Source organism: Balaenoptera physalus (genome assembly GCF_965194825.1).
Source record: "Balaenoptera physalus genome assembly, chromosome: 2".
Lineage (NCBI taxonomy): Eukaryota > Metazoa > Chordata > Mammalia > Artiodactyla > Balaenopteridae > Balaenoptera > Balaenoptera physalus.
The window spans coordinates 5,239,733-5,257,587 of record NC_138883.1 but is presented as its reverse complement, the minus strand read 5'-3'; the positions used below and the strand labels follow the sequence as shown (position 1 = coordinate 5,257,587).

Genomic DNA, 17,855 nt, shown 5'->3' with positions numbered 1-17,855 from the left:
CCTTTGAAGTCCTTTGTTGTACCTTACAAATCCATACGTATTTGCATTTTAGCTCAGGGAAGTAAAGAGGGAGCAGTCAGTGTCACAAGGGAAGGTGGTAAGGGAGGGGGTGCCTGACCCAAGTAGGTCCCTGGTAGGGAAAGAGGAGGCTGGAGGAGGTGGCTGGGGGCTGGGAAGCATTTCCCGAGGGACCTGTGGGAATGATGTTTCCCACGTGGGGACCAGCACAGAAGGGCTGTGCTTTCTGATGTTTCCTGTGAAAGCAGGGCTCAAGGGGAAGAGTCAGAGACAGAGAGAGAGCAGGAGGCAACCTAGGAGCCGGGCAAGGCTCCACGGGGTCGGAGACCCACTTGACTGGGCTTTGTGGGCCCTGGGGCTTTGCCAGCTGGGGGAGTGCAGAGGCGCCTTCACGGCGGAAGGAGCAGCCACTGCACCCACAGGTATGATGGCAGAACGGGGTCCAGGGTGGTGGAAGGGGGTGAAGGATTGACTTCCCACGGGCCTTGAAGCCGGTTGGGCTGGAAAGCAGGCAGGAGAGGCAGGGATTGGCTGAGAGAAGCAGCGAGGAGAGGAGAGGAAATCCAAGGAACGGCCGGATGGAGCTCGGGAAGAGCGGGCGGCCAAGGTCAACAATGCCTGGGACTCTTCCTTCGGTTGGTCACCTGTTCCCTCTGGCTCCGCACCCGCCTCGTCCCCTCCCACGGCCCACAGGGGACAAGAGGAGAGCGAGCCACGGTGGGAGTCTCCTTCTGGAAGACACCTGGCGTCACCAGGGCCCGTGGGCTGGCCCCACGAGGGGTCTGGACCCTCCTCCAGGGCCCCCAGAGCTTTCTGGAATCGGGTAGGCAAGCGGGTTCTGATAGGTTAGCTGGGAAGCCTCATTAAACATTGAAGCGGCGAAGCCCATTTGACGGCTGCCCGGCGTATCGGTTTCCCAGTGCCCAAGCCAGGCGGCTGAGGAAGGAGAGGTAAGTGGGCAGGATGCGAGCAGCGCGCCTCCGGACTGCGCCCCGGGGCCTGCCCGTAATGGTCAGCAGGGAGTGGACCTTCCACTGCTTCTGCTTCTGCCACTGCGACTGCACCGTGCTTTGCAGAGTGAGCTGTAGGTGACGGGGGCCCCTCCCCCTCCTCCCTGCTCCTCCCGGGCCTCCCCTTTCGCTCCCAGGTGCTGGGGGAGGCGGGGCCGGAGCTCTGGGTCTTGCGAGGACCTCCCTGTCACTGGTGGTCGGAGGGGCGAGACGCTGTTCTGACCGAGGCCTTGCAGGAAGGGTGGGCAGACGCAGCAGCACGCGGGCCGGGCCGCGGCCAGTGTGGGCTCCGGTCCCAGTAGCCCCGTCCACTTGGGGTGCCTGTGGCCTTGGGAAATCGCTCACCCTTTCCAAGCCTCAGTCTCCCCGTCTGTGACATAGGTCTGACAGGCTCTGCCCTGGATAATTGGGCAGATTAATCACGAAAATGACGCGAAGGTGCTTTGTCACACAGACAATAAATGTGTGACCGATTTTATTGCACTTTATTCTATTTGAGGTTCTTTTCAAGGTGTGTAATGTGTTCTGAAAGGAGCTTATTAAGAAAGGGAGAAAAAATATTTGCCTAGGATGGTAATTGGCCTGAGGACGGCAGCCTGAGTGGGACTAAGCTGGCTGGTTGGCAGCTCCCTGGCCTGGGAGCCAGGAGACCTGGGCTCTAGCCCCGTTTACCCGTTTGGATGTGTTCTTGGGCAAGTCCCTCGCTTTCCCCTGGCCTCAGGATCCCTCTACGCCAGGAGAGGAGACCCTGCTTGCTAGCACCCAGGGTGGCACACAGGCCTCCTGCTGTCATTGTCAGAGTGAAAGGGCCTTTCCTCTCTGGCGTACCATGCTGGTGCTTAATTGCGAGGCTGGTAGGTGCTTCTTACTGTGTGGCCTTGGGCAGTTCGCCCCTCTCTGAATTGCAGCCTCTGCATCTGCACATGCTGACCTGGGTCTACAGGTCATTTCGACACTGGCGTCTTAGACACAGCTTTAACCACTGGTCACCCTGGGGTTGAGCCGTAACTGGCGGGCCCGGGGATGAGGGTGTATTACAGGATTGCAGTGGATGATAAATCAGCTGGCCCTGGTGATCTGAGTAAAACAAAAAAAAGCTGCCTCACGTATCAGCCACTGTGAGCCTAAATTCGCTCATAAGGCCTGGCAGAAAAGGCACTAGAAAATTTACACGGGGTAACTTTAAGCAAGCAATCAAACTGGCAGGGCGGCGGCAGTCGGGATTTGCCTGCTGCTGAGCCAAGCCCAGGAGGTGGGTTAAGCACCCCGCCTGGGCTTCCTAAGCACAGAGGTGGTGAGGCAGCTGTCTGTCTAACCAGAGCTGAGCATCAGCATGCTGGTGTGGACAGAGCCCTGGGCTGGGAGACACTTGTCCTGGGCGCTGCTCCCAGCTCTGCCGATTCCTGGGTGGCCTTGGCAGGGTGGCGCTGAAGACCGTGGCCAGACTGGAGCTTAGGCCCGGATCACAGGCTCCATTCCCACGTGTGTGTTTGCGTTCTTGGCAGCAGGAACCTAGACACGAGAAGGGAAGGCTGCACCCCATCTCAGAGTGTGACTCTGAGCCGGTCCAAAATGGAGGCACGTCTGGAGAAAGGAGAAGGAGTCGGCCAGAGAGATGGCAGAGGGGAAGGGGGCTCGAAAGGGCTTGGGGCTCTGCCCAGCCTGGGCCAGGTGGCTGTCACTTGCTGGCCAGAAATTCCATCAGGCATCACTGAGCAGGTGCTGGATCCTTGGTTTCCGGTGCTGCTGGGATCTCAGGTTCCATCTTTTCAGGAGGCCCAGGGGATGCCTTTCCTGTAGAGACTGCCTAGAAACCTGGCCTGTCCCTCCTGTCCCAGAGGAGCTGGGGGCTGGTGTCCCAGGGCCTCATAAATGTTAATGGGCAGCAGGAGGACGGCCTTTCTCATGAGAAGGTGTCCACAGTGCTTATCTGCCTACCTCAGCTGTGTAACTTGAAGTGCAGTACCTGGGGCAGGAGCGGTACGGCCTCTGCCTGCCCTGCACAGCCAGACTCAGAGTGGAGTCGCAGTGGAGCGCTTATCCCCTCCGTGGGGACTCTTAGTCTTTTGTTTCTTTATTATAAGGTGATGCGTCCTGCTTGTGCAGAATTTGGAAGTTCAGAAAGAGGGGAAAAATCCACAATCCAGAGGTAGCCACTGTGAACATTTTGGTATATTTCCTTCTTTGTCCCTTTAAGTTGCAGAGATTCAGAACTAGGAGATCCTTGGTTCCATCCTTCTCACTCTATAGGAAACTGAGGCCAGGAGCGGGGAGGGGCTTAACTACGTCGTGGCCGAACTCCAGCAAGAACCTGGGTCTCCCCGGCTCCAGGTTCACTCCGAAGGGGGTTTGGACAAACTAAACAGTCCAGGGAGGCTAGCCAGGAACGGGGAGGGGCTGGAAAAGAGGAATGAGGGGCACCGGGAGGACGGGAGGGGGCGCACGAGCGCCGGTCTCCACTGTCCGGGCCCCTGTCTGGGCCTGACCGGCCCCAGTGCGAGCAGTGCCAGCAGGACGGGCTTCAGCCCACTGGGAAGTAGACCCCGGGCAGGCTCTGGGGTCTCTCCTCACTGCGGCCCTTCAGGCCCTGCACAGCTGAGAGCCTGTGACTCAGATCTTTCTCCTGGGTCAGGAGCGTTCATTTGCGCTCACTTCACCCAAGCACTACGTGGGCAGGGCACCTGCGTGGGCTCAGGCAGGATGGCGGCAGGCAGGCCGACCGACCCACGGTCTCCCTCTGCAGAGGCCAGTGGGTGCTGAGAGTCTGCGGGGGCTGGACTTGGGCCGGGAAACGGCGCCAGGGCTCCCTCCGCCCCGACCCGGCCGCCGCTGCCTGCCTCCTCCCCTTCACGCTCCCGCCCCTGTTGGACCCTCTTGAGGACCCTCTGCCCCTCTCCTCCTATCCGGTCTCCCCCACCCTTCCTTCCCCGGGAGGCGGAGCAGTTCAGGGACACGTGTCTAAGACAGCTGAAGTCACGGCGGGTGGTGGAGGGCAGTCACTTGCCGTCCTCGGCTCTCGGGCTTTCTTAGGGTAAAATGCGGATGGTGCCAAAGCTCCCCGGACGAGTGTGAGGATTAAGTGAGGGACACTTGGGAGTCTCTGGCGCAGGACCCAGCACGCAGCTTGGTGGCTGCCTGATGAACTTGAGTTCTCTCTTCCCACATCCCGTCCCCTCGAGTCTGCCAAGTGCCACCACCGCCGGCGACCACGGTGTCTCCCTGCTCACGTGTCTCCTGCTTGTGAGGCGCGTCCCCAGCTCGGCCGCGGCCTGTTTCCAGCGTGAGGGGAAGGCTCTAGAATGTGCCACCTGCACAGCCTCGGCAGTTGTTGGAGATCATCAGACAGTTTGCCTGGGGCCCGATCATTCATTTATTCAGCAGATCTTTGTCGAGTGTTGACCAGATGCCAAGAACTACGTTAAGTGCTGGGCACGTGCAGAGCAGGACAGTTATGTGCCTGGAGGTTAAGTCGGACGGCTGTGCGCCCGGGTCCTGGCACGTACAGGCGCACGTAACACGTCCTAGGGGACGAGGAGCCCGGGCTCGCCGAGTCCCCGTGAGGAGGTGCCCCCTCTCAGCAAGGCTGGGGCGGGGCCGGGGGTCCGCCACTTTGGGTCCCTTCTCCCGAAGCCTGACCCTGTGCAGCCAGATTTTCCTCATCTGCTCTCCCCGGCCCCTTGCTGCTGAATGAGGGCAGCGTTCCCGAGGACGATCGCGTCTCACACTGGAATCTGCGTCACAGGTGGAGGCCGCGGAAGTCTTCGGGGTGCAGTACCCGGACCGGGCGCTCTCACCCCACCTGGGAACAGCCCTGTGCCCTGTGGAGGGCACGGGGTCATTCACGCCCTGCTCGCTGGTGAGGCCCCAGGTCTGACCTCAGTCCTCCCGGCCCCTCTCTCCCCTTCAGTCTGGCCTCCGGTCACTCAGTGGCTCGCCCTAGGGCCCTCGGCTGCCAGCCCCCCTCTCTGGCAGCCTCCTCGCCCCCTCCCGGGCGGGCTCGTGGCCTGGGTCTGGCCAGCCTCACCCTCCCCTCTGGTTTTGTCTCTCCTTCCCATTCCCCCACCTCGTGACCCCCAAGGGTGAAAGGGCCTCCTCTGAGTCAGCAGCGTGTTTGTAGGAGTGGGTGTTTGGTGGGCCTCCGACCTGAAGCTGGAACGTGGGCCTCAGGGGACAAGAAGTCACTCCTTCCCCAAGAAGCGTCGTGTCGGATCGACTCAGAGCGGACGAGCCTGCCTGTCCCATCCCCAGGCTCCTCGCTGTGGTCAGACAGGGGCTCCATCAGGCACGGGCCGCCCTCTGCCCTGGCCTGCCACCAGGGTGTGAGCTCCACTGCTGTGGGCTGGACCCACAAGACACCAGAAGCTCACAGGCACCCTGCTTCTCCCGATGCTGGGTCCATGTTCCACGTTAAATTTTCCTCTTTGTCATGTGTCTGTAGTGCAAATTAGGCTCTTTATTGTGACTTTGCAAAACTTGTTTGAAGTGAGTGAGAGAAGGGCGGGATCTATCTTAGTTGGAGCTCCCAGACTTGGCAAGCTTGTGACACCGAGCCCCATGGCCTTGGGCAAGCCCCCCCACCTCTCAAAGCCACCAGCACCCCTTCTCCGGGTGGCAGTGGGCCCCTGGTGCCGGCGGGGAGTAGTTAGCCTGGGAACTGTGCCTCAGCCGGCCTCCTCTCTGAACAGGCACGGGCTTGGGGAGCCCTGTGTTTCTGTGGCTCACCTCTAGGTAGGTCTTATTTTCATCTGAGCGAGTTCAGTCCCATTCCTTCACCTGTGCTTTTTTCCCTGGGCTTGGTGATCACACGTTCCCTCAGACCTTCCCAACTCCATTTGATAAAATACGCTGAGTACCTGACGTGAGTACCTGACGTGAGCCGGCCTTGAGCAGGGAGTGATGAGTGATAGGCGTGGTCTCTGCCCTCCAGTCACTGTAATATCAGAAAGTGGTGTGGGAGAGGCCGAGCAGTGGAGGCGGGAGGAGGTAGGGCAGGCTTCCTGGAAGAGGCAGCCGTGCAGTTGGGCCTTGAAGACTTGGTAGGTGAGGAAGGTGTCCCGGGTGGACGGGGGCCACACAGAGACGGGGAGGTGGGGAGCACGGCAGGTGATCCAGGCTTAGTGAGCAGGTGCAGAAGGCCTGCTGGGGGCGAGTCCAGGAGAAGCGGCTGTGGGGAGGGGCTGGACTCTTAGCTCCATTGAGCTTGGACTTGACCCCGTAAGGGTCAGGCTTGTGTTTTCCAGAGATCACGTGGTCTGCAGTGTCAGTGTGGAGGCTGGATGGGGAGAAAGGGGCCTGCGTAGAGGCAGAGGTCCCTTTGGTTGACTGAGGCACGGGTCCAGAAGAGATGCTGAGGCAGCCACGTGAGCAGGGAGAGGCAGGTGGATTCTGCTGGGGTCTCAGACGCAGCAGCAGAGGACTTGGTAGCTAAGGAGACTGGGGGGCGGGCCGGCCTGCGGTGGCTCGGGCACGGGACACTCCGCGTGTTTGACTTCTGATTGCACCGCTCGGAGAATCATGGGAAGTAACTTGGGACGCGGGACAGACGGGAGTGATGAGCAGCCGCCCGACGCTCCCGCCCTGAGATCTCAACACAAGAAGCTCTACGGATGGGCTCTGCCCAGGTTTCCCAAAGGCTCTAGACTGTTCCGGAGGGCAGAGCCTCCTCCCCGTTCTCCTCCCGCCTCTGCCAGGGGGGCACCGTGGCCAGTGGGTGGAATGGGCCAGGAGGAAGGAGGCACGCCCGACGCGACCCTGGACAGACCCCTCCCCTCTGAGACAGAGGGCCTGTGCTACCTAATGCTAAGGACCCTCGTAGCTCAAAACATACCCACGTTTTCTGAGGTTAAGAAGAATGGGAGGCCTTACACAACCAGTGTTGTCTCTTCCTGCTCCGTAGTGTCTAAAGTTCCAGCCGTCTCATTTTGAGATGCCTCATGCGCAGGGACTGGAGCCCCCTGGGAGCAGCGAGGGCTCCGCCCGGTCCTCCCACCCTGAGGAGGACCAGGCCGGCCGGCTGAGGGTGTCAGGAGGCAGTCCAGGCCGGCGGGCGGAACAAGGGGCACAAGCGCAGGACCTCCGCAGATCACGCCGTGGCAGCTGGCAGCCAGCGGGGGTCCTGACAGCTGGCGGGGCCCGGCCAGAGCGAGGGTGGGCTCCCGTCTTCAGACCAGGGGCCAAGTGGGGGCTCCGGGGCAGGGGCTTGGCCCCGGAAGAGGGGCAGATCCGGACGCGGGCACGGGCCCAGCAGCCGAGGCCGGGTCTTGGAACAAGGCAGGAGTCCGGCTGTCAGGCCTGAGCCCCAAATGCTGGGCTGAGTGGGAGGCGCTGTCCGCCGCGTGGACACCCGGAAGAGCCTGGGCACCGTCTGAGGGCTGCAGCCCCTCACCCGGGACTCTTCTGGCCAGTCTGCCACCTGCACTCTTCATCCTACGGGCCGGTCTCAGCCGACACCACGGTGCGATTGAATTTAAGAAAGTGGCGTTTTACTGGTAGTCTGAGCCTGGTTCTCCTGCTTACAGGTGTGTCACTTACCCTTTCTGGGCTGTTCCCTCACCTGTTACAAGCCTTCCTGGGAGCTGTCCAGTAGGGTTGTGAGAATTAAAGTAACTGTAAATTAAATTAAGAAAAGTGCCTTGACACTGCTGTAAAGCAGTGTTCTCATATTCTTGCTCTGGTTTCCTGAGAACAAGGAGGGGAGGAGCCCTGAGGCCTGGGCCTCACGGAGTAGGAGAGAAAAGAGATCCTCTCCACCATGCATTTTTTTTTAATTAGGAATGTTTTTTCTTTATTAAACTTGAAAATTTTTCTAATGTCTATACTGGACATATTTATAGAAAAACCAATTTTTAGAAAGAGCAAAGTTACTTTATGTTAAGCAGAAAAAGCATGTTTAGAGACAGGAAAAGAAAACCAGTATTTATTTCACACCTACTGTGTGCCAGGCCACCAGATATTTATGTAGTCACCTCTGTAAAGAGTACGCAGGCATCTTCTCTCCTGCCCGGGCCCTGAGTTCAGCAGTTGGCATTGAGCAAGGCAGGGTCAGGCAGGGCCACCCAGGGGAGAAATTTATCCTCAGGTGCTGGGGGGCCCTCCTCCCATCAAGCAGCTGGCCCACTGCCCACCATCTAGATCCTCCTCTTTCCCCAGCTGAAGCATCCACACAGGGGTCCGGAAGCAGCAAAGCAAGGCTCACTGAAAACTTGACTGAAGCCCATACTGGGGCCTAGGACTGGGCACTGCCGAATATGGAAGCAAACTTCCGGCTTGGAAAGGACTGTCAAGCATAGAAAAGTAGAAAAGGATTCAACCCGTGTTGTCACACCTGGGGGTGGAAATCGGGCCTTCCTGAGTGGGTAGATTTGGGACCTCGGTGTAGGAAGGAACCTGCTCCCTTGGGAGGTAAGGCTTGCATTGCGGATATCATGCTAGGAGAGCCGGCCTGGAGGGCACCTGTGCTGGGCAGGAGCTTGCCCCAGAATCAGATGACCTGTTTCAGCTCTGAGATTCTGTTACTCTCTGTGCCGCTGTGCCCCTGACCCAGGGGACACCCTGCTAATCTCTCAGCTGTTTGAAGCACCTGTGGGAGAGGCCTTCTGCCCATCGTGGATTTTGTCGTACGCTGAGCATTGCTGGCACCTCATCCTAGAGAGGAGACAAGGCCCCTTCCCCGTCTAGGCAACAAGGCACGAGGCCAGCTTGCCCAGAGTCCCTCCCCCATTGCTGTGACTCTGCAGTTCCCCAGTGACACCTGAGCTGGCAAAGAGAAGGAACAATCAGCTCCTTCTCAGATTGGAGCAAAAGCCTGATTTTCCTGTGAATGTAACACAGCACCAGCCCCGGTCTGAACAGGAGGTACACTTGTCAGACCTCGCCTGCTCTGGGGCCCTGCCTTCAGGGTCAAGGGCCAGAATGTGGCCTGGAAGGCTCCACGGTTGCTCTGTCCTCTTCTGCCCACCCCACACCTCCAGACTCCTAGATGCAGGCAGGAGGGCGTCACATCGTGGTGAGGGGCACAGGCTGTGGCCCAGACCTGGTGCTGAAACCCTGGCTCTGACACATACCTGCTGTAAGGGTCATTCGCCTGCTCAAAAGGCGGAATAAAATGGATCTACTGGGTTCGGTGATTCCAAATTTTAGTTAGAACAGCTTTGTGGGACATGGAGAGGCCGGAGCCAGATGTTGAGGGTTGAGGGCACAGTGGCAAGTGAGGAAGTGGCAACAGCAAGTGCGGTTTGAGAGGGAGGCCAGAGGGGTCAGGCGAGGAGGGGTGGTTCTGAGCCGTGTGAAATGGCACCCCCTTTACTGGCGCCAAGGCAAGAGCCGCAAGAAAGGGAGAAGGAGGGATGACTGAGAGGATGAGGTGGGACAGGGGGTTGCAGGGCTGAGAACCAACGGTTGAGACCATCTCCGGTGGGACCGGAGGGCAGAGGCAGGGAGTCCCAGGGGTCCTTTCTTCTCTGTTAACCGCTGCGCTCTTGTGCTTCTCTGCCCCACAGGCTCCTCCAGCCAGCGTCAGGTGCAGAATGGCCCGTCTCCTGATGAGATGGACATCCAGAGAAGGTAACCCCCCAGCAGCAAGGGCCAGCCTGGAGGACACACCTGTGGCCACAGCCAGGACTCCCAGAGAGACACGGGGGCGGGGGAACAGGCCTGACCAGAAAGGGAGGGCAGCCAGCTCATTGCTGCTTTGCCAGTGACCTGAGAGGGTGTGGTTTCACAGGGGGAGAGCTCGCCAACGCTGCAGCTCGTGATCAGCCTGGCAGTGTCCTGTGTCGTTCACTTACTGAGCACAGCCCTCCCGGGTGTATTAGGAGGTAGTCATCTGGGGATTCAGTAACGTGGCCAAGGCTGTACTGCTGGAGATGGGCGGACGTGACCCGCCAGGCCTGTGCGACTGAGGCCCGTCCTTGACCCCGTCCTGTGCTCTGTCTGAAGGCCTCGTGAGCCCTGGTCCTGCCACTCTCTCACTGGATGCCCTGGGTGGGTGCCACGGCCTCTCTAGAGGATCTTAACCCCCTGCCTGCTCACCTCCTGGCGGAGGTTAAAGCAGGCAGAGGCTGTGAGAGCACTTTGTGCGCCGTAGTCATCGTTAGGCCAGCCTGCCGAGGAGGCAGCGCCGGTGGGATTTGGGCCATAGGGTGACGCCCTGCCTCCCGGCCCCCTCCAAGGAGCTTCTTAAGTGTTAGAACTGAGAGGAAGGGCCAGTGCCATTGTCCTGAAGTTACAAAAGAGATTGTGGTGGGCAAGGAGGGAGCAGCCCCCCCAGGTCACATTGCCAGGTAAGGCAGCACCAGGGCTTGAACCTGATGTGCGCCGCCTGGGTGGGGACTCAGCGTCTCTGAGGGGCTTGGAGTCCCGGCTCTGTGGGAGCCGTGCTGTGGAGGCAGGCCTGGGGCCTGCGTGCTCACCCAGGTCAGCGGGAGAGGGCGTGCCTCCAGGGGCCTGTGGTGAGACTCAGGTAGAGCCCGGGACCGGGAGCTGGGGAGGCCGACATCCCCACCCTCACCTGGCTCTGAGACGCTCTCAGGGGGTTCTCTTCTCGAGCCTCTGCCCTGCTCTGAGCGCCTTCCGGCCGCCATGGTGTACTTTGTGACCTTGGGCCAGTTACTGCTCTAGGCCTCAGTTCCTGTTTGAAGGTAACAGTGTTAACGAAGGAAAGATGGGAATATGCTTCCCAGACTCAGGTTGGAGAGGTTCCTTTTTTTTTTGCTTTTTAACAATTTATTTAAAATTTTAAAAATCATCAAATATACCATTTTAGCCATTTTTAAGTGTACAGATCAGTGGTATTAAGGACATCCACGTCGTTGTGCAACCAGCATCATCACCCACCCACAGAATGTTTACATCAAACATGAAACTCTGTCCCCATTAAGCACTAACACCCCATTCTCCCTCCCCTCCACCCCTGGCAAGCACCTCTGTACTCCCGGTCTTCGTGAATTTGACCCCTCTCAGGACCTCATGTGAGTGGAATCATACAGTATTTGTCCTTTTGTGACAAGCTTTTTTTTTTTTTAACTGTGGTGAAATACACATAACATAAAATTTACCATCTTAACCATTTTTAAAGTGTACAGTTGAGTGGTATTAAATCCATTCATGTTGTGCAGCCATCACCACCATCAATCTCCATAACTCTTTCATCCTATAAAATGAAACTCTATACCCAGTAAACATTAACTCCCCCCTCCCCATCCCGTAGCCCCTGGCAGCCACCATCCTACCTTCCGTCTTTATGAATTTGACTACTCTGTGTACCTAATATAAACAGAATCACACAGTAAGTCTTTTTGTGACCAGTTAATTTCACCGAGCATAATGTCTTCAGGGTGCATCCAGGCCATAGCATATGTCAGAATTTTCTAACTTTAAAAAAAAATTTTTTTTTCTTCCTTTTTAAAGTGCGTAATATTCCGTCGTATGTATAGACCACATTTTTCTTATGTTTCTTGCTTTGACATTTTGGCTATTGTAAATAATGCTGCTATGAACACAATTGTCCAGTGGATGCAGGTGGCAGCCTGGCAGCGAGTGGTCGAGACCAGTTCCCCTGACCTCAGAGGTTCCTTTTTATTAATTCCACTGGCCTGTCTTCTAGCCTCTCAGGAGTATAACATATTGCAGTTTACAAGGGGCTTTTACACACTTTGTCTCATTTTAATCCTCACATTAGCCGTCAGGGGTTGTTACTACCCGTACTGTTTCTCACATGAGCCAACTGAAGCTCAGAGAACAGAAATGACTTGCCCAAAGTAAGCAAAACTTAGAAGCAGAACCAGAACTGGCCCCAGCTCAGCCCTGTGCCAGGTCCCAGGGCTGCCTCCACCCAGAGAAGGGCCTGGGTCCTAAACAGACCCTGGAGTTGCGCTCTCAGAACTGGTGAAACACCACGCACTTTATCTAACGCCCCCCGCCCCCCAAGTCCAGTGTTCCAGGCCGCTGGCTGCAGAGGGCCATTCAGTTTTGTCTGCAGTCGACTGTGCACAGACCGAGCGACCCCGGGAGGTCAGTCTGTGAACCGCAGGCATCAAACTGCAGAGCAGGGATCCTACTCCCCCTGCATCCCTGGCAGTCACCACGGAGGGGGGCCCAGAAAGAGAGGAACTGCGTGGTGCCCAGCAGTGAGGTAGGGACTCTTCAGTGTCAAAAGGGTCTTTTTCATTATTTTTTAGATCTCGGGCATAATCCTCATAAGAACCCCATGAAACAGGTGTTCTTATGCTTATTTATGGAGAGGAATCTGAGGCCCAGGAAAGGGAAATGACTTGCCTGTAATCACAAACCAGTGAATCCCAGAACGGGAACCAGAAAGCTCTCTACCTCTAAATGACCTTGCAGTAAACTCTGGGTCCCACTTGACCTTCCTCCAAGGTGAAAGCAGCTGGGCAGCCCCGTGTCGCTATTCCACACAAAGCGCATACTGAGCAGCTGCTGCATGCACACCCCGGCCCCAGCCCCAGACGTGAGTGCGCTGTAAACCAGCGGAGCAGACGCATGGCCCACAGCCTCTCGCCCTGGGGCACCCTCCCGCGTCAGAGCGCTGCTCAGCCCCGCGCCCCATTACAGGCCTTCAGAGTTGGCTCTCAGCAGTTGAAGCCCTGCTGCCACCCGGGCCCACATGACTCCTCGAGCCCCTCCTGCCCCAGCATCTCAGCCCCAGGTTGTCTGGATGTGTTTGTGGGTCAGTGTCTTCACTCGTCCAACCTTGAAGAGCAACCCAGGGCCGCTCATGCAAGGAGCTAGGAGATTAGTCCCCGCAGAGGTAGACCCTGCACTACAGCGCAGCCAAATGGCCCTCCAGATGGAGGCCAGGCCGCAGCTGGATCAGTGGGAAAGGAGGAGGACGGGTAGCCTTAGTGTCCGCTTCTCTCCCAGCCAACGATGCCTGGCAGTTGTTCCAGGAAACTGAGCCAGGTGCGGTAAGAGTGGGTGCCCCTGAGGTCGAGTCTGTTGTGGCCATAGGCCCCCAAAAGCCAGGCGCGCTTGTCCAGCCTGGGGGAGAGCTTGGTCTGCCCAGGCGTCTTAAGACTCAGCGGGCTGCTGGCGCTCCCCTGTACTCTGCCTCTGGAAGCGGGGCAGCAAGCCCAACAGCCGGAGCCCAGGGTGGGACGAGGCGAGCTTGTTGCTGAGCCCCCGGGGGCACCGGCACGGAGCCGTGCTGCTCTCGCTGCAGGAGGTCGGACCCGCTCTGCCGTGTTTGTTTTTCAGACCGGTGATGGAACAGCAACGCCAGGAGCCTCTGGAGAGAAGAGCCTCCGCCACAGGTGAGCGCGCCCCGCACCCCTGCCCGCTGGCAGCCCCCCCTGGACGGCGCTCCGGGGCCCGCTGGGAGTGCTGCGGCCGGCCGCTGGCTGCACAGGCCCCGGTGAGCGTGGGGAAGCGAGGGGACGGAGCAGGGGTGCAGGGTTAGCTCAGCTTGGTCCAGCCTCTGGGCCTCCCCCGACTCATCCCCGGAGTAGAGCGTGTCTCAGGCCCTGGACTAAGTAAGGGCTGAGGACATAGCGGTGAACGAGGCGGCACCCCCTGCCCCAGGGAGCCCACTGTCCAGTCAAGGACACAGGCTAATGCCCCTGGATCACCGCAGGGCGCATGCAGTTACCGAGTCAGTGCAGGGGTGGAGGCACATGGAGGGGGCCCCGGCTGCCCTGGGGGTCAGAGAGGACCCCAGGGGAGGGGTGGCTTCAGTCCTGAACGGTGACTGGAACTCAGCACAGTAAAGCAGAGGGGTTTTCTGGGAAAGGATAATGTGGATTAGTAAGTGTGGGACTTCATCACTTACAGAGTACTTCCACGTCCTTCGTTTCGCTTAATTCTCTCGAGCCCTGTGAAGTAAGCAGGTGAATGTTTTCCTGTCTTACTGATGAGTACACCGGGCCCCAGCTGGTTGCAGAAGCCCTCGCTCGTGGGGGTGCTGGGCGGTGCCGCCCCCTCTCAGCTAGGCTGCTGCACCCCTCGGGCTCCTGCCCCGCTCTGCCCCACCCCTGCGTTACCAATGCGGGTCTCACCCTGTCACCGGGTCACCCTTCTCCATCACTCCTGAGCAACCTGGGTCCTTGGCACGGGCTCCAGGTGTGCAGGCCCAGCCCCCGCAGACCCGCTGCCCTGCGTACTCCCTCCCAGCGGCTCCTTCAGTTCCGCAGGGCCTCCTCCTCCCTCGCACTCACTCACCCTTCACCAAGCGTCACTCCTGCTCTTCTGTACTGTCCCAGCACAGTCATTACTTCCCCAAGGAAGCCTTCCACAGACTTCTGGTCAGGTTGGAGCGCCTCCTCACAGGCCAAGGTAGCCCTGTGCACCTGCCCTTGGTGGCACTTGTCACCCTGCCGCAGTGACAGTTCTGCATTCATCCGTGTGATTGGTTTGCTGCTACCAGGCCATGAGCACCGTGAGCAGGGAGCCTGTGGCCGTTTGTCCCCAGCGCCCTGCACAGGGCCAGGCCTGCAGCGGAGGTTCGGGCGTTGGATGGTGGGCGGGGGACAGGGGACTGCCCAGCACGCAGCAGTGCTCCTGGACAGATGCCCTGGTCTGCCCTGTGACCCACAGCTGCCTGCTGCCGTCCCCAGAGGCCAAGGGGCAGTCACAGTTGTATCTTGGGGACTAACAATTGCTGATGCCTAGGGGGGTGCTAGGAGCTGAGGAGAAACAGAGATGGAAAAAAAGATACAATTCGTGCCACCAAAGAGCTTCTTGTCCCACTGGAAGACCACAGTTGAGCAAGAGAAAGTTAGCGGAGCTCAAGGGCTGTTAAGCAAGTATGTGACGCTGGGTCCAGCCCGGCCCCCGAATGTAGGGAGAGACAGGAACATCGCCAGGTGCATCCTGCGGGGGCTTCCTGGAAGAGGCCACCTTGAGCTGTTCCTCGTCCCTCAGGGCAGTAGGCTGCCCTCTGTCCCTGCTCCCGGGGAGGCGCCCGCTGGGGGCTGGGCACTCACTGAGCCCACTGTTGTTTCAGGACCCACCCTCCCAGCGGGGCACCCCTCCGCTGCAGCCGGCGCCCCCCTCTCGTGTAGCGGGCCTCCACCCCCACCTCCACCCCCTGTCCCGCCTCCACCCACAGGGGCCGCCCCCCCTCCCCCGCCCCCCCTGCCAGCCGGAGGAGCCCAGGGCGCCAGCCACGACGAGGGCTCCGTGTCCGGCCTGGCCGCCGCCCTGGCTGGGGCCAAGCTGAGAAGAGTCCCGCGGGTAAGTGTCCCGGGCCCCGGCAGGCGGGGGGGTCAGGGAGGACCAGGCTGGGGGACGGGTTTCTAACTGGCGGAGGGGCGGACCCTTTCCGGCCGTGGGGGGGAGCGCAGCGCCGCCCTCCCCAGCCAGATGGCACCTCCCGCCTCCTCGGTCACAGTTACCCGGTTACTGAGACCACTGGGACAGGCAGGGCTGCGTGTGAGCCGTAAGGTGCCTCCCGTTACGTAACCTGGTGCTGGTCCTTTACAAGCGAGGCAGGAGATCTCTGCCCTCGTAGATGAGGAAACCGAGGTGCAGGCATGAACAGCTTGTTCAAAGCACGCAGGTCATCAGTTGCAGTTTGGACTCAGGCCCTGGGTCTCCTGCATTTAAGTCCACCAGCTCCCTCAGGCTCAGCCGGCCCTCCCAGCCTTCCACAGTGTCCTGGGAGGTGGGGCTTCTAGAAGGCCGTTCATGTGGCTGTGGGATTAGGAGCACCTGGGATACGGAACTGTGCCTCCTCCCTCCTCAAGCCACGCTGGCCTTGGCAAGGGTGCTGACTGTGAGCCAGCGAACCTGGGGCGTGCCTGCAAACTGTGACCCTCCAGCCCCGGTCGCTCTCTGAACTCCAGCTCTTCCACCATCAGGTGGGGTTGGGGGATTAGATGGCCTCGGCCCCTTCCAGCACTGCCATCACACATGGCCCCGTCTCCCCTCAAGTGACGTCCTGCCACGGACACCAGACCGAAGCGCTTCGTCCTCTCCCCTTAGCCAGAAGATGCATCCGGAGGCTCCAGTCCCAGCGGGACCTCGAAGTCTGACGCCAACCGGGCGAGCAGTGGGGGTGGAGGAGGAGGCCTCATGGAAGAAATGAACAAGCTGCTGGCCAAGAGGTGAGTGTTTAGGCTTCCCCCAAACCCAGCCACTTGTCAGGAGCTCCTGTTCCGCAGTGGAAAGGAGAAGCCTCGCCTGGCCCCAGGACCCATTGTCCCCTGGGTTCAGCCAGGCAGGGGGGACTATTCGTCGAGTTTTCCCTTCTCCAGGGGTCAGTCTGAGACATCAAGCCAAAAGGAGTCCTCTAAACTCTAAATCCGTCCTCATTTCAGTTTAACAAGTATTCGTTGAAACATCTGCCATGTATCAGCCTTGTCCTGAGCAGAGAGAAATTTGGAGATCATTTCAGAGATAAATTCTGAGGGAAAAGGAGTATTCCCAGCGGTGAACATATGATGAAGGGGCCCGTCCTGTGGGGGCCGTTACGGAGGACTCAGGAGAAGGGGTGCTGAGGTGGCAGGAGCCCAGAGGACGTTACCCCTCAGGGACGGGGCAGCAGTTCCCTCCCCATCACGCTCGGCTCTGCGGCCTCCGCCTCCATCCTCACCGGCACATGTGCCTCCAGCTTGCCCAAGGCCATCAGCCTGTCACTACGGCTCTTGGTTGTTCCCCAACTGAATCCCAAGCAGATGGAGAGATCAGACAGCTCCCTCTCGGAAGGGTCGCAAAAGCTTGGGTCTTACTTGTATATGTGGTGTGGCAGCGGGAATGCCCTGATGGGGTTCCCAGGGCCATGGCTCACCCGGGACCAGAGGACCCAGGAGTGGGCCTCACCTGTCAGCACGCTCCTTGTTGTCCAAGAAAAGCAACGGCGGGGGCCTTGCTCCCCCGTGACCTCTCCTGCCTTCTCTCAGTCTCCAGGCTCTTCCCGCTGCCCCCGTGGCGGCTGACCCCGGGCGAGCGCTTTCCGTGCCGGGTCTTCAGTAAACCCACACGGCCCTGCGAGGACACGGGGGAGACAGAGGCCCCCAGGGTGCAGGTAGCTGGTCTGGCACATCTCGGCGGGGCCGGCCCAGGGCCCTGTGTGCCCAGCAAGGGAGGGCGCAGGGGGAGGGGAGCAGCCAGGTGGGTCCACGTGCCATGACTAGAGGTGAGCCGGCGACTGCGGCTGCGCAGTGCAGAGCAGCTCCAGGGAGCCGGGGCGCTTCACGGAGGAGGTCCCGCGCGTCCTCTGGGCCGAGGCAGCAGCGGAGAGCGATCCGTGCAGAGGAGGAGCGGAGGTGGGTGCGGTGGGCGGAGTTACGCCACCTGGAGAGGCTGGGACACCCCCCCAGAGCCCAGGACCTGGAGGAGGTGGACCAGAACGCAGGCTAGAGGGGAGAGCCCCGTGTGCACGTGCGTTAGATTCCGTTCCAGAGGGGCCTCGCATAAAAATAGAAGATTCTTTAAAAAAGAAAGTGTTCACACTCTCCCCAAGTCCAACACCAGTGCGTTCCCAATAACAGCTTGGCCTAGATGGTTTAGACCGAAAGGAGAGGAAGTTTCTGAGAACAGGAAAAGGCCGGCGTGCCAGGAGCCAGTGAGACGCCAGAAGCTGGTGGCAGAGCCGGGCCCACCGAGAGCACTCACCCTGCACGACCGGCAAGGGGCAGTCACGCTGCTCTTTGAAGCCCACCTCGGCGCAGGATGCTGGGTGGGGCCTACAAGGAGATGCGCTCGAGGGCTGCTTTTTTTTTTTTTTAAGAAGATCTCTACTTCCACTTTGTACAGACAGCTAATTCTCTCTCTTAATCAGTTTGCGATGCTATAAAAAAAAAATCATGATGCATGGCTTATAAACAGAGAATTTTATTTCTCACAGCTCTAGAGAAGTCCAGGACTAAGGCA

The 17,855-nt window shown here is 59.2% G+C and overlaps 1 protein-coding gene across 9 annotated transcripts in view; it reads left to right on the top strand.

Moving 5' to 3' along the window:
• Positions 1–17,855, top strand: part of EVL (Enah/Vasp-like) — a 161,827-nt gene that overhangs the window by 127,223 nt on the left and 16,749 nt on the right. For all 9 annotated transcript variants that reach the window (XM_082450307.1, XM_082450305.1, XM_082450304.1 and 6 more), the window contains 4 exons: positions 9,527–9,590; positions 13,242–13,297; positions 14,986–15,215; positions 15,966–16,087. In XM_082450307.1, coding sequence (XP_082306433.1) covers positions 9,527–9,590; positions 13,242–13,297; positions 14,986–15,215; positions 15,966–16,087 — 472 coding nt within the window. The remainder of the gene's footprint in view (positions 1–9,526; positions 9,591–13,241; positions 13,298–14,985; positions 15,216–15,965; positions 16,088–17,855) is intronic.